At 46.1% G+C, this 22,718-nt stretch overlaps 1 protein-coding gene across 13 annotated transcripts in view; it reads left to right on the top strand.

Annotated features, from left to right (window-relative positions):
• The first annotated feature begins 2,717 nt into the window (after positions 1-2,717).
• Positions 2,718-22,718, top strand: part of MAP4K4 (mitogen-activated protein kinase kinase kinase kinase 4) — a 162,790-nt gene continuing 142,789 nt past the window's right edge. For all 13 annotated transcript variants that reach the window (XM_080346127.1, XM_080346122.1, XM_080346129.1 and 10 more), the window contains exons 1-2: positions 2,718-2,968; positions 3,329-3,394. In XM_080346127.1, coding sequence (XP_080202253.1) covers positions 2,912-2,968; positions 3,329-3,394 — 123 coding nt within the window. In that variant the 5' untranslated portion in view covers positions 2,718-2,911. The remainder of the gene's footprint in view (positions 2,969-3,328; positions 3,395-22,718) is intronic.

Consider the following 22,718-nt stretch of genomic DNA (forward strand, 5'->3'; position numbering starts at 1 on the left):
GATTGAAGCAACAATGTTGAAAGTGAGCTCAGAGCCTCAGCTCTACAAAACTCAGACTGTATTTTTCAAGGGCATGAGAAAGGTGTCAGATACTGGGTTTGGAAAAATTGCAGGTCAGAGTTTGGGCTTCAAAGTCTTTGCAGCATCCAGAAGTATACAGCAGTAGTGTGGAGTTATAAAAGACATGTTCCACAGCAATGTCATTTTCATACTCAACAATAGCAAAAAAAGGGAGTAGCGGGAGAGGACTGGAAAACGGGACTTTACCATGACACTGCATGGGGAACCCAACATTGTAAACACAGCATGGAGATCAACTCCCCTATCTTAAAAGATGTTAGAAGCAGAAACAGCTCAAAGAAGGGCAAGTATGGAGTGGCTTACATTTCTGGTATCACTAAAACGACCAGAATTTTCTAGCTGGCAAAAACTGAGGTGGTACACAAAGGGCGTGTATAAATAGAATGAATGTAATGGAGAAAATTAATAGGAAATTATTGTTGTCTCTTCCAACACAAGAGCAAGCAGATCTTGGTTCAAAGCCAATGAACAAAGGTGGTCTTCACATAACAAGCAGGTGGAACATCTGTGGAATTGCCTGCCAGAGGACACTGTAAGAGCCAGAAGCATGTACAAGTTCACAAACGGGCAACCTGCTGGAAGGAAAAAATCATTAGGGGGCATGAAATGTGGTGACAGCAAACGCTGCTGAAGAACTCCCTGAGCTCGGAGAGCTGGGAGGATGCCCCAGGGAAGTATCACTGGACGGCTGAAGTATCTTTGTGCTCTTCCCTCAGCATTCATCACTGGCTACATCTGGAGACAGGACGCTGGGCTAGACAGACAATGGGTCTGACCTACCAAGGCAGCTCTTATGCATAGAAATGCAGTGTGAAATAAGCCATGTAACACAAGCCAGGCCTTTGGTAATTCATCTTCATGGCTCCTGTATAGAAAAAAAACAGTTGCCCAGTGCAGGCCTGAGTGCCTTTTCTTTGTAACTATACTTTAAGTGAAAATGAAGTACACCATTAAACTGTTATGGTAATTTATCCTTACACTTTCTGCTCAACAGGTTTGCTTTGTTTTAAAAGTATGTTTCTGTGATACTTATAGCTATGTATATGTAATTTTGTGGTTAAAGTAGAAGAGACAGGAAAACCTTGGTTCCCACAGGAAACATAACTCGACCTCTTGCAAGCAGGTAACATTTTTGCCATATCAGTGTGATAAAGAACTTCAATGAGAGACAAATCCTGCCAAGGTTTACATCCTCATGTAGCTGCCTGATGTGACTAGCTCAAGAGAGGGTAATGAGATTTTTTTCCACTATTCGGATTCTTCTGGAGGATGCTTCTAGGTGGGAATGGAGACCTGACACTGTTCTGTCTGTCAGTAAATGATGTGACAAAATGCCATCTCATGAGTTTGTTGAACTTGGTTCTAAAGGCCAGTTATATTTTCGCAGAGGTCTCCAATGGGGCAGGAATGTTTTGCCTGGGGGCGCTGGCGGGGAGGCAGAAGGAGAAGATGACAGATTTTGCCAGTCATCTCACTGGAGATGGGGAGGGAAAATACTCCTATGCCCCACCCCATCGGCAGTGGGGTCTCTCCAGCCACCCTTGTGCACTATTTTCATTATTATTTTCAACGAGTGCCGTGTGATACCGGCGGCGACCGCCTAACACCGGCCGTGCCTTCGCCCCACAGGCGCGGCGGGGGCAGCGGGGGCGGCTGGCGGGCCCCTCCTTGCCCACGCCGCGGGGCAGCAGCAGGGCGGGCTGCCCACAGCAGCCGTACAGGCGGCGCGGCAGAATCAACCCCGTCCGGTCGCGTAACCCTACGGCCGTGCCGCGGACACGCGTGGGCCTCCCCACCATCCGGGCCCGGGCGTTGTTCGCGGCGGGGCCGAGGCCGTCCTCCCTCGCCCCCGCGCCGTCGGGGCTATTGTAGGGCGGCGGGGCGGGCAGGGCCGGTCCCCTCCCTGTCCTCCCTCTCTCTTTCTCTCCCCGCGAATTTACCCAGCAGTGCTTTGGTGCGGGCGCGTTTCCGCCGGTTTTTCCTGTTGGAGAAGGGAAGGGGGAGCTGTTTTTTCTCTCGCTCTCCCCGCTCGCAGTATATTTTGTATCCCTTTTCTCCTCCTCCTTCTCTTCCTCCTCCTCCTCCTCCTCCCCGGCTATCTTTGTCTGGCTCGCAGCACCCCGCTCCAGCCCCGCGCCCGTACCCCGCCGCTGCCGGGACGCGCAGCCCCTGCCCACCGGTGCCCGGCGCCGTTTCATGCGAGGGCAGCACCGCGGGGAGGGCTCGGAGGCGGCGGGGGCTCCGCCGCGGCGGTGGGCGTGAGCGCCCCATGCCAGAGCGGGGCCGCGGTTGCCGGCTCCCGGCGTGAGCGCCGACCCGCCGCCGGCCGGGCCGAGCCGTGCCATGCCCGGGTGCGGGGTGCACCGTGAGGCTGCCAGAGGCTGCCGGCCCCGGCGCCGCTCCTGCTGCCGCCGCCGCGACATGGTGTGAGCCCGCTGCCGCCGGGGACGCGCGGGCACCCACCGATCCACCCACCGACCGGCCGGCCAGGGCACCGCCGCCCGCCTCGAGGGGGATCCAGCCCCGCACCGCGGGGAGACAGACGGACCGCAGCACCCCCTGTCCCCCCTCCTTCCCTTCCTTTACCTCCTTCTCCCCCCTCCTCCTCCTCCTCCCACCATCCATCTATCTATCCATCATCCCCCCCCCCTGCCAACCCCTCCCAATGCTGAAGAGTTTCAACCCGGCGGGGCTTGAGTGAAGAAGGGAAGGGCGGAAGAAAGGAGAGGAGCTCCGCGCAATTCACAGCTGCTTCGGGGAGGGGGTAGGCGGCCTCGCTATTATTTAACACAGAAGAAAAAAAGGCAAAAAAAACGGAAGAGACGGGAAAATGGCGAACGATTCTCCTGCAAAAAGTCTGGTGGATATCGACCTTTCCTCCTTGCGGGTGAGTGCCAGGGTGGGGGGCCGGGGCCGGCGGGGCGGGGGCCGGCGCACCCTTACCGGGGCGGCCGGGCCGGGCCGGAGCTGGGGCCGGGGCGCGGGGGGCCGGCGGTAGCGTGGGGGGAGCCCCGTGGGGGGAGCCCCGCGGGGGCGGGCGGGGGGAGCGCGGCCCTGGGCTGCTTTTCCTTTGTTTGCATGTATTGGCATGTGCGTGGAAAAACAGGGCGCAACAGCTGCACGCCGCCAGCAGCCGGGCTCGGTCGCTGGGCTCTGCCAGCAGCCATCGCCTCGCAAAAATGTAACCCCGCTTTTTTTCTTCTTCCCCCCCCAACTCTGCCCCTTCTCCTCCCTTCCCCCCTCCCAGGACCCCGCTGGGATTTTTGAGCTGGTGGAAGTGGTTGGCAATGGCACGTACGGGCAAGTCTACAAGGTTTGTGGCAGAATTTATTTGCCTTTTATTATTGTCATTTTTCTAGAGGATACCTGGCATCTCTGCCGGGCTGAGCACACGGCTGATGACGAGCCACCCGCTGGGGCAAGCAGCACAGTTAGGGATGATAAAAATGTTGTCCTTGTCATTGTTGCTGCCCATGACAAGTTTGTCAGCCTCTTGGCTTCTGCTTTTCCAAAGGGGCACAAATTACTCTCCCAAGTACCCATCCTGAAATTATGAAATAGTCCTTTATTGTCCTTATTACCCCCTGCCAAGAAATGACCAAACTGAGTGGACCCTGTCAGTGTGTCCAAACTATACAAATAGGTCCATGGGCTTATTCAGAATTACCGCTGGCAGCCCTCATGGAAGTTACTGCTGCTGCTGCAGTGACTTCAGACAAAGGCATCGGCCTTCATTAAAATTGTCCCCCGGTTTCCTTGTTGGAAAACCTTCAAAGTGCTGAAGCTGTTGAGTCGGGGTGAACGGTGCTGCATCCGGTCCCACTGTGCTGTGCAGTGATGGGGGAGCAGAGTGACAATAATAAGCGATCGAAGCAGTGAAGCTGATTTAGTGAAAATCAGAATTGCCAGAATAACCTGCTTGACAAGTGTATGACTTTAAAAAATCGAAATCGGAGAGTGCCCATGTGGGTGTGAAACTAGCCTTTTTCTTTTTTTCCTCTCCAGTGGAACAAACAAATCTCGAGATTGCATGACTTTGCAGCGAGTGCTGGCTACCAAGATGACTAATTATTCACACAGTCTTAATACTTGGCTGAAGACAGAAGGCTCTAGCCTTGTATTTTATATTGTATAGAAATGCAAGGCACATTTGCAGGAGGAAGGAGAGATAACAGCAAGTAACCGACTATTGGTAGCTGCTTGGGTGTTGGGGTTTTTTTGTTTGGGTTTTTTTTTTTTTGCTTGTAAACAAAGCAGTATAATTGGTGAGTTTCCCTGATGGCAAGATACTGCTGCTTGCAGCTCCAGTAACTAAATAAAGCGCTTTGGTGCCTCTTCTGCAAATGAAACACATGTCAGTTTGTTTTGAGGGCGTGAACCTCATCCTTCATGATGAAGTAGTCTGTGCAGCGTGCGAGTTGCATTTTAAGACTAGAAGTGGGATAACCAGGGAGCTGCTGTTGGCAGAAAGCTGGAAAAAGGGATGTGGCTCAAAAGGCTAGAGAAGCGGGGGGAGATGCATGAGAAGCTGCATTTTGACACTACTGTGACCATTAATTTTTTTCTGAAAAATTAAATGACACCATTTTTTTTTTCCTGTAATCCTTCTATTCCCAGAGCTTGCATCGTCTGAACCCTTCTTATAAAAAAAAAATGCAGGGCGTGAATGTGTGACTTGAGACTCTCCTGTTAATTATTGCAATTTAGTGCATTGTTTCTTGGCTTACTTGTTAACGAGCTAAGTCCTTGGTTGTTTAACTGTCTCGACAATAGAGATACTTAATTTCATTTTCTTTCAGTATGCTAGAAGGCTCCTGGCATAGTTAACAGTAGCAATGAAACTCAGCCCATGCATTTATCGACTTGGAAGAGTGAATGAACACCTGAGGTCTAAGGGCATGGGTGTCATTCTGATAACAGGTGGAACAGCAGGCGGGTTCGGTCGGGGTACTAGTTTTAGTGTGTGTCTGAGATTTCCCTGCCCTTCCCCTCACTGGTTAGACAGTGATGGAAATGTTTCATCTTGCCTGGTAACTGAGGGCATCATGGTTTGGGTGTCAGGAATTAAAAGAAATAAGTAAGTACTGCTTTGCTATGGAGCCTTTTAGACATTGACAGGTGTATAAGTTCGGGTTTGCACTGCTACTTAGGCATTTGGCCACGGTTGTGGACACAATGTAGACAGCCAACAGAGTTGTATATAAGCAAAATATACCAAAACAAAAAACTTCCTTGCTATGATTAAACCTCATTTCTTCTTGAAAGAACGCAGTTATGTAAAATATATATATATATATATCAGTGCAATAGCAGTGAAATAGTACTTAACTTTTTGCAGCCACTGTTTTGTTAGGAAAAAAGCTCCAGGGACACCTACAGATGAAACTGTGTATGTTTCCAGGGCTTTTGGAGGAACTGCATAAGGGAGGGAAAAACGTGGTTACGCTATGTTTGCTTGTTGCCTTCCGCTTTCTCTTCTACCCAGCAACCTCTCCTTGAAATCCCTCTTCCCAGATGGTTTTATTTCCCTTTTAACCGGCCTGTCATGGCGAGGGACTGGTGGGGGGCGGTGAGGTGTGTGGGGGGTAGGTTGTCTTTGAGGAGCCCATGCCGAGGGGTCTCTGGGGCAGCGCTAGTTTGATGTTACTTCCACATTTCGGTGTCGGCATCAGCGATGATGTCACCGGGCGCGGGGAGCGGGATTGGCTGGCGACCTGCCACTGCGGGGGGGACGGAGGGAGCGGGAGAGGGCATGACGTTATCTCTTTGTCTGGCTCATACACCCCGGCGATGATGATACCGACCGAAGGTCGTTCTGCCTTGCTTGGGGAGTCTCCTCTCCAGCACTGGGAAGGAGACTCTGCCGACCTGTTGAAAAGCAGAATGTAGTCCTGGTTTCCTCTTCTTTGCCTTAGCTGAGCCTGCTGGAAATAGCTCAGATATATCTAGCTAGAGATATTTCTGTCTGGCTAGAGATGTGTTCAGCTTGGAGAAGAGAAGGCTCCAGGGAGACCTTATTGCGGCCTTTCAGTACTTAAAAGGGGCCTATAAGAAAGATGGGGACAGACTTTTTAGCAGGGCCTGTTGTGAGAGGTCAAGGGGTGATGGTTTTAAATCAAAGAAGGAGAGATTCAGGCCAGACGTGAGGAAGAAATTTTTTACAATGAGGGTGGTGAAACACTGGCCCAGGTTGCCCAGAGAGGTGGGAGATGCCCCATCCCTGGAGACATTCCAGGCCAGGCTGGACGGGGCTCTGAGCAACCTGATCTAGTTGCAGATGTCCCTGCTCATTGCAGGGGGGTTGAAGTAGGTGACCTTTGAAGGTCCCTTCCAACCCAAACTATTCTATGATTATAGATATTTCTACTCTGGCCATTCATTTAGCTATATATAGGTGTATAGATGTATATATAGATATATATATACACACATGAAATATGAAGACGTTCTTAAGTTGTTTGGCAACTAAATGCAAGTGGAGTTTTTCCCTGTCGTAGACCAGTGTGAATCCTTCTGGGATTTTATGCCATTAAAGTGAGTTGCCTTATGTGGAGTGGACCTGGGACCTCAGTGATGAGGTATTAAAGAATACTAAGTTTTCAACTGCTCTGCTTAAAGTCCATAGAACTTACATTATCTTCATCTTTGTAATCTTGCTTACACCTCTCCTGTGTGAAGGATTCTTGCCTTTCAAGAGGAGCTTGTTACATGGTGGTGAATGGAGGGGAAAAAAAAGAGCCTGATGCACCCCAGTCCAGGGTGCTGCCAAGAAAATGGGGTGGTTTTGGGAAGTCTTTGCCCTGTGCAGGAAAAGGGGCAGTGACGGGGGTGGCTCATTCATCCAGGGGCAACGCAGAGCTCCTCTGCTGATCACCAGAAACCCTGGCGAATGAAAGGCTGGCCCGAAGTTGTTTGCCCTGTTGTAGTTAGTTTAAAATCTTAAGGATGATAGCAGAGCAGAAATGGGGACGTTTTTGCACATTGCGCCGCACGTAAGTTAGAAAGCAAAGGGTTAAACGTTGCGAGGCAGAGCCTGGCCGCGGAACCCCCTTGAGCCTGTAGCTTAACGCTTTTAAGGAGCCCCCAACGCCTCTGCTGGAGCTCGGAGGGAGAAATTTCCCTTCGACAGGTTGGTATCAGCTGATGGGAGCCGAGGGGCATGTGCGGGCTTGTCCAGAGCAGGCAGAGCAGCATCCGGACCAGGGGCTGAGCACTCGCGGCCCTGGGCTCAGTGCCCCTCGCCCCGCGTTTAAGCAGCAATGTACCACCTTTAAGTAGTGAGGTGCAAGCAGGGGGTGGTGTGAGTGGCACAAAATTCAGAAAAAAAGAAATTATGTTAACTTGCAATTGTGCTTTTTATGCGTGCTGGTGTCTTCGGGGGTGGCTGTGCCTCCCATCTCCTTCCCTCCTGAGCTCAGCCCTGCTTTATCAGAGCACTTTGGTGTAGCTGGAACTTGTAGCCAGCTTACCAAGTGATTAGCTGCCTTAAGGACTTCTTTTGATCTTTTGCAAATAGTGGAGAGGCATTTTTGACATTACTGTGGTTAGATTTTAGTTTTTCACATCCAGTAGTAAGCTGAATTTGAAGTTTGGCACACACAAAATGAAAACACTCCTGAAATTTGCCTCAAGATAAGATTTGAGCTGGCTGTGTTTGCTTCTTTTTTTTTTTCCTCCTTCTTTTTGACTCTTTTTTTTTTTTTTTTTTTTTTTTAATGCAAAAATGACCTGTGAACTAGAGACATTGGTTAATATTTTACAAATCTAAAGATCTCTGCCATCTGATCATTCATAGAGGCATAAAGCTTATTAACTTTGTTGAGGCTGAACTGTGTTAATTTGCTGAGTCACTTTCTCTTTCTGTTTTTTGGGGGGGTATGTGTATGTTTTTAAAGACAGCTTACAGTTTAAAATAGCTGTTGTGAGTGTGCTGTTATGTCTCACAGATAGGCATCGTAATTCTCTTGTAGCAGTAATGACTGGGGGGAAGGATATTCTTGTGCACGTTTCTAAGCATAACAGGAGCACACCAGAAGGATGAGAATTAGGGATGATACTCCTAATTGCCCTCAATGAAGGCTGGTGTGGCTTTCTAAGAGCCTTGTAATAGTTAATTCATAGTGAAGGCTTCTTTTGTAGATTTATGTTGCAGCCTTCCAAAACTGCATGTAAATGATGTGTATTGTCTAACTGCTGGCTCATAAAAGGAAATGATGTAAGATGTAGTCGTTTAAATGCTGATTTGAAAATAAATTAAAACTTGGATAAATGTTTTCCCACGCTAAGGATACTCTATTTTGTCTTAATGGACTTTCTATCTTACAAGGTGACTGTGTTGGGGTATAGGAAGAGGGGACAGTGCTTGGTATTCTCTACTAACTCAGTTGGATTTCTTTTTCCCCCTCTCTCCTCTTTCTTTCTCTTGCTGCTAAAGGGACATCATTGTGGATTCAGATGATTTTGTTAAACACGAATACAATTCCACTCTTATCACTATAAAGACAAGCTGTACTGAGGATCAGTGAGGTCACTGGCTTTCAGGAACTGGTCCAGACCAGCTCTCTTAACTATGAACTGCTCTTCTTCCCTTCCTCCTCTGATTTTCCTTGGATGGTGGTGCAAAGGGAGAGTTTGTCACTGGAGGAATCGGGAAGGACCAGGCAGTGGCTGGAACACCGGCATTTCTCAAGGTCCTGCAGCTAGATATAGCCTGTAGCATTGCTAGCCCCCATCCCCCATCATTCTCCCCTGAACTGACTGAACTTTTGACCAATTCTCGATCACACAAATCCTTCTTAATTAAATATACAAAAGCTAGGCAGGTGGCCAGTGGGGATTACTGATATTTATTTTTATTTAAAAAAAAAAAAAAAAAAAAGAGAAAAGAAAGCAACCTGACAATTGTGGGTAACCACATGTCGCTCTTGTTCTTCCTCCCCCAGTCCATCTGTCTGTTTGTCAAAACGTCTTTTTTCTGTGTCTTGTCTTAAATCAAACTGCAAGCTCCCGGGGCAGGGACTTCTTATTCCTGGAGTAATTAGAAGAGGGCCCAGCACTCTGGGACCTGGGTGCGTGCAGGTCTTCGAGGTGATGGATGTAACAATACAGCCCCGAGTCTTATGCTGACTCCTTGGAAATGTTTTCAGCTTTCCGTAGGAGGATTTTTCAACTGATGCGGATAAAATTTCAGTTAGACTAGTCTCGTACTCTCTCCTTGCTTTTTATGTGTTTGTGCTCTCTCCCTGTTGGCAGTGGTAAGGGGGCATTTCCCCAGGCTTGCAGAGGTAGATAGATGATTTGCCCCACAAAGGTCTCAGCACCTTGCTCCAGGCGTGGGAAAGGTGAGCTTTATTCATAAGGCCCGGGTTAGCGTTTTTTGTTAATTTAGGGGTATTAAAGAAAGACGGTGAGACAAACAGGAATGTACATCTTCCACTTCCTTGCTTTATTTTTCGTCTATCCTGTTAATGGTAATTTTTGATGACATGTTATCAACTTCCAGGTGCCAGAGCCTTGCTGGTAGTGTACAGAAATGCTTTTTTTGGCCTGTGCGATAATGGCAGGTCCATGCCTCCCACCCTAGGGGCTGATGTAGAGGAACGTCCCCAAAGGGAATCCAGCATTAGAAGAGGTGTTCACCCTTTGCATTTCCCTGCCTTCAGCATATACATTTTTTAGTATAAAGTTTTGGACTAGAATGCTAACTGACTTTTCTTATATGGTCTAGCATGTGTTTGTGTATACACCTTACGTTCTAGTTGTCTTCTGTTCAAGAAGTACTTTCTGTTGCAAGCGTGATTTCAGCTGGTTAGGTTGTATACCTACCTTCTCGAGATCTGTTTTCCTTGGAGAAAAGTGGTATTTTTGTTTTTCCTGTTTTACATTTCTGACTGTACACTCTGGCTCCACCAGAAGTAATTCTCCCTGCCTTGGGATGACGTTGTTATTTAAGCTCAATAGCATGGACTTGCACAATGTGAGCTTGACTGTAGTCAAAAGTTACAGTAAGATCCTTATCTGCGGCGTTATTTTAGGTCTCAGTCCAACTCCCGCTGGAGCTGGTGGAAAGAATTCAACTCTCTTGAACGAGAGGTGCATTTGGGAGGGGATCGCATAGCTTTGCACAAGAGTTCTTATCAAATACCTTACATTTGTAGCATTATGGGTACTTGATTGTTTCTTGGGTCAGCACAGGCTCAAGAAAAGTTACCGTTGGCTGTAAAAATAGGCAACTATGAGAAGGGAGGGGAAAAAACCCACGACTGTGTGTACTCTTTGGGAACCTTGAAGCAGCTTGGAGATTTTGACATTGCATCTCAGTATTACTTCCAAAGTGTATTTTCTGCCGTTGATGCAAGTGTGAAACACTTGCACAAAGGCACAAAATACGGCACTGGTTACAAACTGCTGAGCACTGCCAAATTGTCAAAACGTTGCTGTGAAGTTCATGATGCCCCTACCTGACCCTTGTTCCTGGTCCCCTGTCTTGTCCTGAGCAAGGCTTGACATGTCTCCTTCTAGGTGGCCATGGGGCTCAACAGTCCTAACTTTTGTGGTATTTATTTCACTGTTACAAAGAAGGGCGGAACAGCTTTTTGTAAGGGAAGTGAGTACAGACTAGAGACATGACAGTCCTGCAGGCAGAGAATCCCTTTTCTCTGCTGGGCTTTGCAGCAGCAGCAGAAAATCTGCTGTTCTGCAGGTAATTAATAACTATGACTTGACCTCAGTGATGTTGGTTTTAATTTGCTGCTGATTGGGAAACCTTTAACAGCACCACTGAAGAAGGTTGAAATCCCAGAGGCTGGGGAATGGAGATGCCCACCCTTACAGAGGACTGGCACTTCCACAGCACGTAGGGATGAGGTGGATGTATGGATGGAGTGGGCTTCTCTCCAGTTTAGTTAGAAATGGGTGCAACTCCTGTCTCAGGTTCTCTGTGCAACTCACTGTAGCAGGCATGAAGGGTATTGACATTTCCCTGGGGTTTTCCCATGCCCTCCCCCTGCTTGATCTTGCATCATACTGACAATTGAAGGACCAAATCTGTGGGAAGATGTGGAGTTGGGAAGATAGTGGGACAGCTCAGAGAGAAGCAGCCTAGTGAAGGTGAATTTACAGAGGAAAACAGAGGGTGAAGAAGAAGCTGGCTTAAATATTGAGAATGAATTAGTGCACGATTCATAATTGTGGGAAACAAAAAGTAGTGTAGAGTCACAAAAGTGTTTATTATCAGAAAAAGTAAGGGACAGCTATTTGTCAGTAGAAATACATTAGCATATATAATTTATATTAAAAACAATATATACTTATATATTATGAAAGAGATTAGATTTTACCTATGGCAGTTCACTAGCTTTCCCTCCAGCTTTGGGCTTATGCACACCAGAGGAAAGTTTATTGACTAGAGTTTACTGTGCTGATTTCAATGCAGCCTGGGCTGATGAGACCTCCCTCAGCCCACCTAGCTGTGTAGTGACTGTATGCCAGAATAAGTGATGTCTTTTGGGGGCAGATTGTTGGCAAAGTGCTCCATTCCCACCGAAACCGTGCCTTCCTGGGTTGCTCTGCCGCTGGAGCTGTCATTAATCTCTACACAAACAGGACACTGCGAGTGCCAACAGGTCCTGATCAGCCTGTCTAGTAATAAAACAGCTAATGCAGTAGAACTCCTAACGTGGAGGCAGTTATACTGGTATTGTAGTGCTTATCTGGTGTGTCTCCGTCACCTCCCTCTGGAGCTGTCCCATGGCGTGTTGATAAGAGCTGTTCTCTGTGCAAGGATCGCAGTGACTCATGGGTTTGTACCTGGGGCTGAAGAAGCTGCATGGGCTGTAGGCACATGGTTTCTGGAGCCTGGTAGCGCTGCCCCTGGAGAAGGCTTGCTGTGGGGCGAGGTCAGCAACACGCCTTCTGGGGCTGGTGGTGGTGCACCATGGCCGCTCCTCTGCTTCCTTCTTTCTGCCCCATTAATGCCCTGGGGCTGCTGACGAGGTCCACTTATTGCTCTTCCCATCACCCTGGCAGGGAAGCCTGGAGAAGAGAAGGCTCTGGGGAGACCTTATTGCAGCCTTTCAGTACTTAAAAAGGAGCCTATAAAAAAGATGGGGACAGACTTTGTAGTAGGGCCTGTTTTGATAGGATAAGAGGTAATGGTTGTAAACTAAAGAAGGGAAGATTCAGTTTAGACATGATGAAGGAATTTTTTATAGTGAGGGTGGTGAAACACCAGCCCAGGTTGCCCAGAGAGGTGGGAGATGCCCCATCCCTGGAGACATTCCAGGCCAGACTGGACGGGGCTCTGAGCAACCTGATCTAGTTGCAGATGTCCCTGCTCATTGCAGGGACTTGGACTAGATGACCTTTAAAGGTCCCTTGCAACCCAGACTATTCTGTGATTCTATGAAGCCCTATAACAGAGGTGTCAAACAGCCCTGCTCTGTAGGATCCCTTTGGGCCCCTTGCCTTTGCAGTTTTGGAGGCATGGGTGCTGCCCTGCTCCTTACCTGCCTCTGGAGGCTTTACTTCTAATGCCACTCTCTACATGGAAATGCTGCTTCTCACGTCCATCTATAACACCCATCTGCCTGGTCTTTGGCTCCTCGTTCTGTATTGTCTAATCCTCAAAAGTGACTTTTCTTTTTGGTATGCCGATGGAGTTCCCCTTAGCTTCAGTGGACAACTTAGGGCTCTGAAAATCAGGCTGTTTTTAGGCTTGAATGTTCAGGCTACCATCATTTTATGTTGTACCAGGCCATGTTATGGACTTCTTGGGTTTAATTCCTGCACCTGACAGCTTCACCATAAGTCAGAGGTGAAATGGGAGTATGTTACTTAGGTAGGTAGAAGAATGGCAGCAGCTTGAAATACTTGGTTGCACCAAATCTGAATTTTATTAACTTCCTGAGGACTACCAAGGCAACAGTTTATTCCTGGTGGTTTACCTCAAGGCTGATGCACTTTGTTTTATATTTTTGTATTTGGAACTGTCAAAAATTTCTTGGAGTCTTAAAAACACAACAGTCAATTTCAGTTAAGCTCTGGTAGCTTCAGTTGCTTCTTCCCAGGATTTTGTGAGAGTAGCTGTAGGGGATGACAGTGGGCAAGAGTTCATGATTCTAATTTAAACAGTAAGCTCAAAACAAAACAAACTTGTCTCAAAACCTACCCCCTACACTTCAAGCTATCTAATGGTATTGGGTGGTTTTGTTTTCAAACCCAGGAAGGAAAAGCTTAAAGTCCATGGGCCTTAATGTGTTATAGTAAAGTATACTATGCTGTACTTGGGTTTATGTGTCTTAAAGTCTGGAACCCCTCAACATTACTACAGTTCATTGTTTTTCTGCATCTTTGTGCTTCACAAAGTAAATTCAATAGAACACCTAAAGGGAGGCACAACTGTACCCATCTTACAAGGCTGTTGTCAAGAGGGAATATGTGTAGCTGAGTTATAAACCCCTGCAGGTGGGGGTACATAAAGAAAATCTAAATGTGGAAGGAGCCTCAGCTGTAGTTCACTAGCATGTGCTACTGCAATAATCAAAATAATTCTTGGGGGAACTGGTGCAGCAGTGTTTGCATATAATGATGAGGTGTTTGCTGACTGGATGATCTGATTGAGTTTCTTTTGTGTTTCTTAAAAAAACTGATAGCATTGTCTATCTCCAGTTATATTATGGTGACCTGATAGGTGAAAAATGCAGTTTGTAGTGAGAACTGCAGATATACATGTCTTGTCAGTAATTTTCAACTTGTTTCTCTGCAGTGGGCTTGGATGAAAAGTGCTTAAGTAGTTGGGCTGCCTACTGTCCTTTCACTGTCTAAATCTGAGCTGTGTACTCTAGAACTCATAATGCAGTGATATAGGACAGGTGAATGGCTTCTGGAGATAACTACTCTAGGATAGGTAAATTGCTCTTTTCCTGGGTCTTGGCTAATTATAATAGGATGAATGTCTTAGTTGTGTGTCTTCTAGATGTCTGAGGTTGGACAGGTTGACCCCACCCTGCTATGCATGTAGTAGCTCCTACAGTCCATCTTCTTTGTGGGATATACAGTAGGAGTGAAGATACCTTTGGAAGTGGATGTATGAAAGTGAATGACACATAAAACCGCTCTTGGCCTTCACTGGAAGGGAAGCATCCTAAAAGACTTCCCAAAAGTCTCATAAATAAATTACCTGTTTTTGCATGTCTTTACCAGGAGGTAAATGTTCTTGCCTTCAGTTAGTATCTCTGCACTCTTCTATGAAGGCTGGGAACTTAAATATAGTCATTTTTCTTTCTACCAAACTTCTGAGGGATCTGGTTGAGAAGAAATACCAGGGTGAAAAGCAGTCAGTGACTTGTGTCTCCTCTCTGTGCCTTCAGCAGTAAGCACTGGGGTCTTTCTTGTTCAGATAAATTGTACTTCTACAGAGAATGCATTCATTCCAGGTTACTGTTTTTCAGGACAGACTTATAGAAATACTTTAACTCTTTTGATGATGTTGATAAGGGTTGTAATTAAGTGACATTCAAGCTGTTCTTTCAAAGGTGTGTTTCTCTGCAAGGTGTCTTTTCCCATCAAACCTGTTTGGGTTTTTGTTATTTTTTTTTTCCCCCGCCTTGTCATTGCATTACTTCTCCATAGCTGTAAACTCAGCTAATAGAACTCAATCTGTTTGTGAATCTTATTTTTAAATCTCAAGCTGTTGAAAATCCGAATATCTTTTCTCTAATTAACACTTGGGTTTTTTTGAGGCAATATACTGCATGCTCCTTCAGCAGCTACTGCCGACATTCCTGAAGTACTTGAAGTTTCATATTCCACACCATTTGTTAAACAGAACTAGCAGTTGCACGGTAATCTCCCATATAAACACAGAAGGAAGCAGAGCTCGTGTGCTTCTCTGATACTCAAGTTATCCACTGTGCTTTACTTTGGAGTGAGGATGTGGGAGGGAAGTACAGCAGGGAACTGATGTAATTTATTCCCAGCTACCCAGGAAACATGTGAGAGAGGTACAATCCAAATCTCTGGATGCAAAGTTCTGTACTTGAATCAAAAGACATCCCTTCTTTCCCTTAGTGATAGCCAGGGTCAGCTTTTACCCTTACCCAAGCCAAAGAGAGGGAAGACTTTGCATGTTGTCCCTCTGGTCTCTCAAGAGCTGCCCAGAGGAAAGCGCCAAATGTTCTTGGGTGACTGGGTAGGTGAATCTCCTAGGGCTAACCTTGTGGTGCCCCCGTTTGTTTTGCCTGTGTTTGCAGTGGGTTTATTGTGTGCTGTCTTGCAGTTGGTGGGGTTTCCTATGTTTAAATGAGTTTTGCAGGAAGCCCTATATTGAATAGCTCCTATTTAACTGTATTGCTCTCTGTAATGGAGGAGTGGCAGGTATTAGGATATTTACCATGACTAAACAGCAGCGTTAATACCTTTAAAATTGGTATATTGATGTCTGTGAGCAGGTATCACAATACAGTGATAGCTTTAGGGGCCTTTTGCTTTGTATGAGAGTTCTTGGTTGATTTAGAAAGCAAATAAATAACATTTTAAAGCCACTCTAACACAATCAAGCAGGTTCAACCGAAAATGCAGTGTGATGCTATATCCTTAGTTTATCCTTCAGTCCTCTGTTATCTTGGCAGGCTAAGTTAATGATGTGCTGTTGCAGGAGAAGGAACAAAAGACGTGGTGCTGAGAACTACGGGGAAGTCTTGGATGGAAAGGAGCTCCCTGATTTCATGGCCAGCGTTTTGTACACCAGTGCTGTACCAGGGTTGCTATTGGAGAAGTCCCAGCACCCCGGGGCCTGGTGCTTCGGCAGGGCAGGAACACCTCCAGGCTCCCTTCAATTGTCACCTTTGCCTGTGATTCTGCTGTGGTCTTGCAGGGGAAGAAAGAATGTCAGTCTATTAATAGTGACGGCACAGGCTTTCTCTTCTTCATCTGTTAAAAAATCACAGGAATGCTTTGAATAACAAATTACCGAAAAATCTTTTTTTTTTTTTTTTTTTTTTTAATCAAAGTGTTGGGAATGGTGTGCTTTGCTCCTTCTTCTCCCCAATGTGAAACACAATGAAGTACTCTGATTGGACTTGTCCTTGGGGGCTGTGGAGAATGTTTTATGCAGCTCCCCCTATGTGTTCTAGGTGCTTGCCAGGAGTTAAATTGTGGAGCGATGACAAGTGAATATGGAGAAAATGTTTCAAGTCATGTGAAAGAAATGTTACTTGCTAAATAACTTGAGTGTTAAAAGAAGGGATGGGAAAAGCTTTTCTTAGCCTTTGTGGAAGTCTTATATGGCAAGGAATGAAAATCTTTAATATTGACCTAATTTTATTTGTATTTAAGATCAAAGAGCTCTTGTGAATGAGCTACTTGTCTTATATGTCACTGGCTTTATGGTTTTCTGAATGGCTCGAGGCAGTAAATCAGTTCTGAGTAATGCTACCTTTCCTTAGGTTTCCTCTGAGGTAATGGAAGAGTGCTCTGGTTTCCTCTTCAGGAATAAAAATATATTAGTTACTGAGCGGACTTCTTTTTGGTTAAGTTGCTGAGTTTGGAGGTGTCTCCTTGTGGGCCGAGTGTCATGGCAGTGCTGGCACTGGGTTTTGGGAAAGAAAGAGAGAAACCGGCAATGAAACTACTGTCGTTGACAGAGCCGCTTTGGTTGCAGATCCACTCCTCGCTATGATCGGGGTTTGACTTTGCAGTGTCCTCTTCTGCTGCTGCTCTGCACCTCTTAGCTTTTTTTTTTCAACAAAGCATGTAGTCAGCATGTGCTGTTGTTGTCAGGAAATATGTTTTGTATACTTGTGGTGTGGATGCACTGGGCTATAGGGGAAAGGGGAATGTTTTGTTTTGTGCTCCCCATTGGTAGGATTTCCTATAGCAGAAAGGAGAAGGGAGGGTGAAGCAGACAGCTGAAATGCCCTGGGTCGTATCTGGTTACTTTATTCCAGCAAGGAGAGGAATCCTGTTTGCTTACACAGTACAGAGCTGTGCTGAAAGCACTGGGTTTTGGAGATACCTTGACTGACTGGAGAATCTATTGACCCAGTAGCACCACAAGGTGGGTTTTAGTCTTTCTCTGTAACTCAGATAGGAGGACATGGGAAAAGAGAATGTGAGCAGCTTTTCAGATCTGTAAAGATGGCATCAGCCTAGTTTGTAGATCCTCGAGAGTTTGGAAACAAAGCCTGTAGCCTTGGGTGGTAAAGTGTTGCATTACTGTTAACACCCGCTCACCCTGCAGGATCAATATGCTTGGGAGAGGAGACGAAATTCTTTTTGAGGTTGCCATCGTCTGAACTGTTGACTGACCTGAAATGGCACATGTACACAAAAACCCACTGAAGAAGGTGTGGGTGGTACAGTACATCTGGGGCGGTTGGTTTGGTCTGCGAAGCTTTGACTGCTTACGGGTCGGTGGTGGTGGATGGTGCTGACTCGGCAGAGCCTCTTCTCACCTCCTCTGCTCACAGCTGGTGCTCGTTGTGAGGCCGAGAGGTGCCCAATAAACGCAAGATCCCATAAAGCCACTTGTGTTGCTGAATTTTGCCAGAACCTGGCTTTTTGTCAAGGTTAGCTGAGAAGTTGGGAGTGTGTTTTTCCTTCCAAGAACTCTTGGTTTAAAGCCTTATTAATTGTATGTCAGTTACCATATGTGTTATGATAATAACCAAGAGTGGAAAGCACTAGATTTATTTCGGTAAACATTTTACCTAGTAAAAATTTAATGGCTTGTCCCCCCTTCAAAGGCCATTCCTTTTTTTTCTGTGCAGACTGTGCACCCAGCAGCAGTACAGAGTGTTTCCCTGAGTGCCGTTGTTTATAACCTGACCTTGAGATGCTGCTTTTCCCAAGAGGCGGATGGGGCTGTTCCAAGGATGCTCAGTCCTGAGTTTCTTTATGAGGCGCAGATTGGGTTCGCCTCTGCTGTGCTGAATTCTGTGAGTTTCTTTTAATAGTGACTACGGGCGCCTTGAAAGATGATAAAAAACAACACGCTGAAATGACTAGAGACTTGCGTCTGAATCACAACCGTCAGCAAAACCACGTAGTTTCGGGAACTATTCTACATGACGACAGAAAAAGTCTTGTGAGCGCCCAAGCCAAACTTCTCTTCAAGAAATATGTGATTTCATTATTTGAATGTTTCAAGGGAGATGTTTTGAATGTCTTTGCTGTCCTAGGTTGGCACAAATAATATCCTTAACAGATTATGCAGACCGCTTGTATATTTATAATTTAAGAGCTGTAAACGTCATTTAAGAGAAAAAGAAGCGCAGCGGAATAAGAACATCATAGAGGCAATCCTGCTTATTGCGGTGTTCAGGTGTATATTGGTTTAATTGAGATTATTTTTCTAAAGCTAGAAGTACTTTGCCTGTCCAGGATGAGGCCCCATCTGCTGAAGCCAGTGGAAGTAAACTGGATATCAGCCTGGCTCTGCAGCTTGGGGATAGAGCTGCGGGCAAAGGCTTACACGTTTTCTTATTTGAGCCAATGTTCTCTGGTTAGTCTTGAGGAGGGAAAAAGTATTCTTTCTAGAAATAACACGTTTTGGAAGTGTTTCATGTCATAAACTTATTTGATTTATTCTTTAATGTTTTCTCATAGAATGAATTTTCTATTTTTGCCCTTTTTTAACAGTGGCAAATTTCTCTCCCTTTCTGTGGTTTGTTTTGTCATTCTTGCTCTTTTCCCTCACACTCATCTGATGTGGGTGAATTCCTCCTGCCGCTCTCCCTTCCTCTAAACGCATAATCCTTTGCATTTCTTCCTCTAGGTTTGTCTGTGGCTTTCTTTCTTTTTTTTTTGGTATAAAAGTAACTAACAAATAGAAGGGATATGGTTAAATCCGCATGACTTCTGGTATTGGTTGTAGTTCTGCCAAGATGAGTGAGGTTTGTTTGTTTTTTCATTAATGTGTTTCTCCACATGCATTCTGTACCTTCTTTAGATCTTTTTTTTTGTGGTTTCTTTTTACCATGGCTTTCTGAAGAAATGAAGTTCTGTCCATTTTAGCCTGTCCTCAACACTTTCTCAACCTCAGGGCTGACTTCAGCTGTGTTTTGGTTTTGGGTATGAGTCTAAAATCATTACAAGTTCCATGAAAAATAGATGACAAGGGAGATGGGAGTGAGTGTGCCTCTTTGCTATTCTCCTGGCCCCCTGCTTCCCTATGGAGAAAACTTATTAAAGTCCCTCTTCGTTGGGCATGGGGAAGATTGATGCCCAAGATGAAGGCTTCAGACCTACCTCTGTTTGCGGCGCTGTTTGCCTGCGAGGTGGAGGCAGAGGGGTCACAGTTGTTCATTTGTCAGTTGAGCCAAAATAAGAAGGAAAATAGTCTCTCGCCAGGTTTTTGCTCCACTGAGGTAATCCCCTCCCACACCCCCTTGTCTTTTGGACAAAATCATGGTGCCATCTCCTGAAGTCAGGGGATTCCCTGCCGATGAAGGAGCGCCACCGGAATGCTCTCTCTCAGGGCTCCTCTCCGCCAGGATTGAAGGTGTGAGGCTTTGTATACGCAAAGTAAAGCGCATCCAAAGTCTTTGTCTAGACAAGGCACGCTGCCCTTGACACATGCTAAGTCTATGTAGCTAAAGCCTCGGGTACTTAGCATGTGCTAACCTCAGGCGGTAAATCCAGGGCTGGACAAGCCCCCTAAGGAGGTGGTGGACAAGGTGACGTTTTCTTTGCATTAGTCTTTGCTGCAACCTCAGCTGGTGCCTGAATGCAAAACTGCTGGTCATAAACCCTGGATGCTTATTCTCCTGTCAGCTCCTGTCTGAATAGGGGCTTTTTCGTGACACATGCTTGTTTGCTCATGTTTCTCTTTTAAGGAAAGCAGTTAAACGAGGCAATAACCACCAGTAATTCAGTGCTCCGTTAAGCATGTAATAAACCAAGCCCCAGATCCCTCCGTCTGGAGCCATGAGAGACTACTGCCCTTTGTTTCTCCTTTTGAGGGGAGAAGGGAAGGAATGGGGCACAACTGACTTGTTTGGTGTGAGCAGGACAAAAGGGTGGCCGGACAGGGGAGAGGTGTGACTTTCAGGATGGGCATCACCATCCATCCCCGAAAGTGCAAGATCAAAACCCGGTCTTTGCTTTGTGCCCAGGATGGCAAAACATTGTGGAATCTGGTGCAGATTTGCTTAAAAAGGGGTTGCATCTCCCCATGGCTGATGCTGGACAAAGCACTGGGTCTCAGCTCATCCTCGTTAGCTACAAAGCTTGCTGTCATTTTCTGACAGCCCAGCTGTGAGATAGGCAGTAGCTGATTCAATTCCACGCTGTTTGCATCCGTTGCTGAAATTCAGCCTTCTCCTGAGTTACCAAGTAGACTTTGTTGGGATTTTTTAAAAAATTGTTTGGCACTGGGTTTTCTTACAAAGCTACTTGCTGCAAGTGTTGGTGTGGAGTGGATGCAAAATGAAGTCTTTAACCAATTGGTGGATACATGTTTAGGACAGGTATCTTGCAGAGTCCTGGGAAACTCATCATCTAAAAAAAAAAAGTGCCTTCTTATCTCTGAATTGCCCCTTTAAGCCTTAGACCCAGCCTCTGCAAATCAGTTTGCTCTTTTACGAAGAGAACGGCTTCATGCTATTTCTCTGCATGATTTTGCAAAATGCGTTTCCAGAGGGGAGCTTTCTTACACATAAGCAGAACAAATTTTAGCTAAACGTTTCATTTTCTTCTATCTTCAGACTTATGAAAGTGAACTCAGTCATGACTTCTCAAAGTGTGGGTTTAAGCAGAAACTCTCAAGGCATTTTAGTGCTGCTTCTGATGCAGATGTTAGTTTAAGGAATCTCTTTTTAAACTGGAGGTGGCTGTTCATTATTTTCAGGAGAGGAAAATGCAGTACTGAGCTGGATAAACTGTAGTTTTAGCTGATACTTATTTTGACATTGGGCGTGGCAGTTAAAGACATTCTGTCAGAAACATAAAAGGAGAAGGACTGGTTTAAATTTTAATGCAACTAATTTTTAGCAACCTTTTATAAAATTTGCTCCTTCTGCCACGTATTTTACCAGCACTGCCATCTAGGAGGGCACTGTTGCTCTCTACCACCCTGCTCCGATTGCTCTGTTCTAAACTGTTACAATGCTTCTGACTTTCCAAAATTTCATGCAATTTTTAAATTCTCAGTGCAGTTCACTGTAGGACATGTAGTATGTATGAATTTTGGGTTTTGCTCCTCTAGGTAGTGCCTCTGTAAATGCCAAATGGCAGTGTGTAAGATGATAAATGTTTGGCAACTGATAGAGAGGGAATGGCAGAAACGAGGGAGGAGAGCAGGTTGTCCCTGTGGGTCTGACTTCAGCTTGCTGGCTGGCAGCTTCCACGTGGACCGTCACCGCATCCCGTCTCTGGTTCTGCGGGTTAGCCAGAGCGATTGTCTCTATGAGACTGTGTGGGCATCACAGCCTTAAGAAATGGTTCATATAATTCATTGGGATGGTAATAACATTTGGTGGGGGAGCTTTAAACGTGGAGTGGCCAACTGCCCTTTGAGCCCAGAGCTTAGTCAGTGTTTTCCTTGCCAGTTGTGCTTTCTCCCACCCCCCAAATGTGGCTGGGGCCGTCCGCTCCCCATGCAGGAGTGATGCTTTCCCCTTGAGAGCCGCCTGCCCCTCTGCTTTGATTCCAACCATAATGCCCAGGAATGGCTTTTCTTGCCGTCCCTGGGCACAGAGGGGGTGGGAGAGCTGAGGGGAAAAGCCAGGCTTATTATACTTGTAGTTTCCCAGCCTGCCATGTTTAGCAGGTGAAGCAAAATTAGTTACCTATTCTGATTTTCCTCACCTTGTGGATGAATTATGGTGTACGTAAGGGTGTCTGTGGCCTCGTGCCATGTTGTGAGCAGCGGGGGATGAAGAAGAAGCTGGTTTATGTCTCCTCTCCAGTGTTATGCGCGTTGGTTGCCGCTGTATCTTTATTCAGTTTTTCAGGTGCTGGATAATTTTGCAGTGGTCTCTGTGGTAGCGGCAGGCAACAAATTGTAAAGATCAAAACTCTCCCACTCAGATATCTGCAATTTTGAATGTACTCACATAGCTTTTTTTCCCTGAGAAAACCACGATTGCATTTATCCTTCAAGCTGTGTTTTAAGACTCTGTCCTCCCCCCTGCTCCCCTCCCCACGATCTGCAAGGAGGTGACAGTTGTGGGAGGATTGAGCCAAGTCTGTTTTTTTAGGTATTAGGAGGTACTTAGAGGAGTTTCTGTTGAGACCACCATCTGCACAGAGATTAATTTGCTGAGGAGCTGTGTTGATTCCAGGGGAAAACTGCTCAGATGTGGTATGTACAGTACCAGCAGACTGAAGAGGCAGTAAGAAGTAAGGGAAGGTAGGGGCTGCTATATGGTTGTTTTAGGACTGTGTGTTTCTTGAAGATTTAGCTGGACAAAAAACATCAGGTAGTCTGGGCAGATGGGCAGATCTGTTTCTTAGGGGCATTGATACTGACCCCTGTAATGCCCTTGGTAGGTAAAAGGCTCTAATCATTGTTAATTGTTCCTATATGGCAAATTCAATAACAATATAGATACCTGAGTACTTGGGAGTCTCCCACTTCCCTCCATTGATCTGGACCAGTTCGCATTGCTGAAAGCGGGTTATGTTTTGGGAAGGGT

This window comes from Nesoenas mayeri (genome assembly GCF_963082525.1).
Source record: "Nesoenas mayeri genome assembly, chromosome: 1".
Taxonomy (NCBI): domain Eukaryota; kingdom Metazoa; phylum Chordata; class Aves; order Columbiformes; family Columbidae; genus Nesoenas; species Nesoenas mayeri.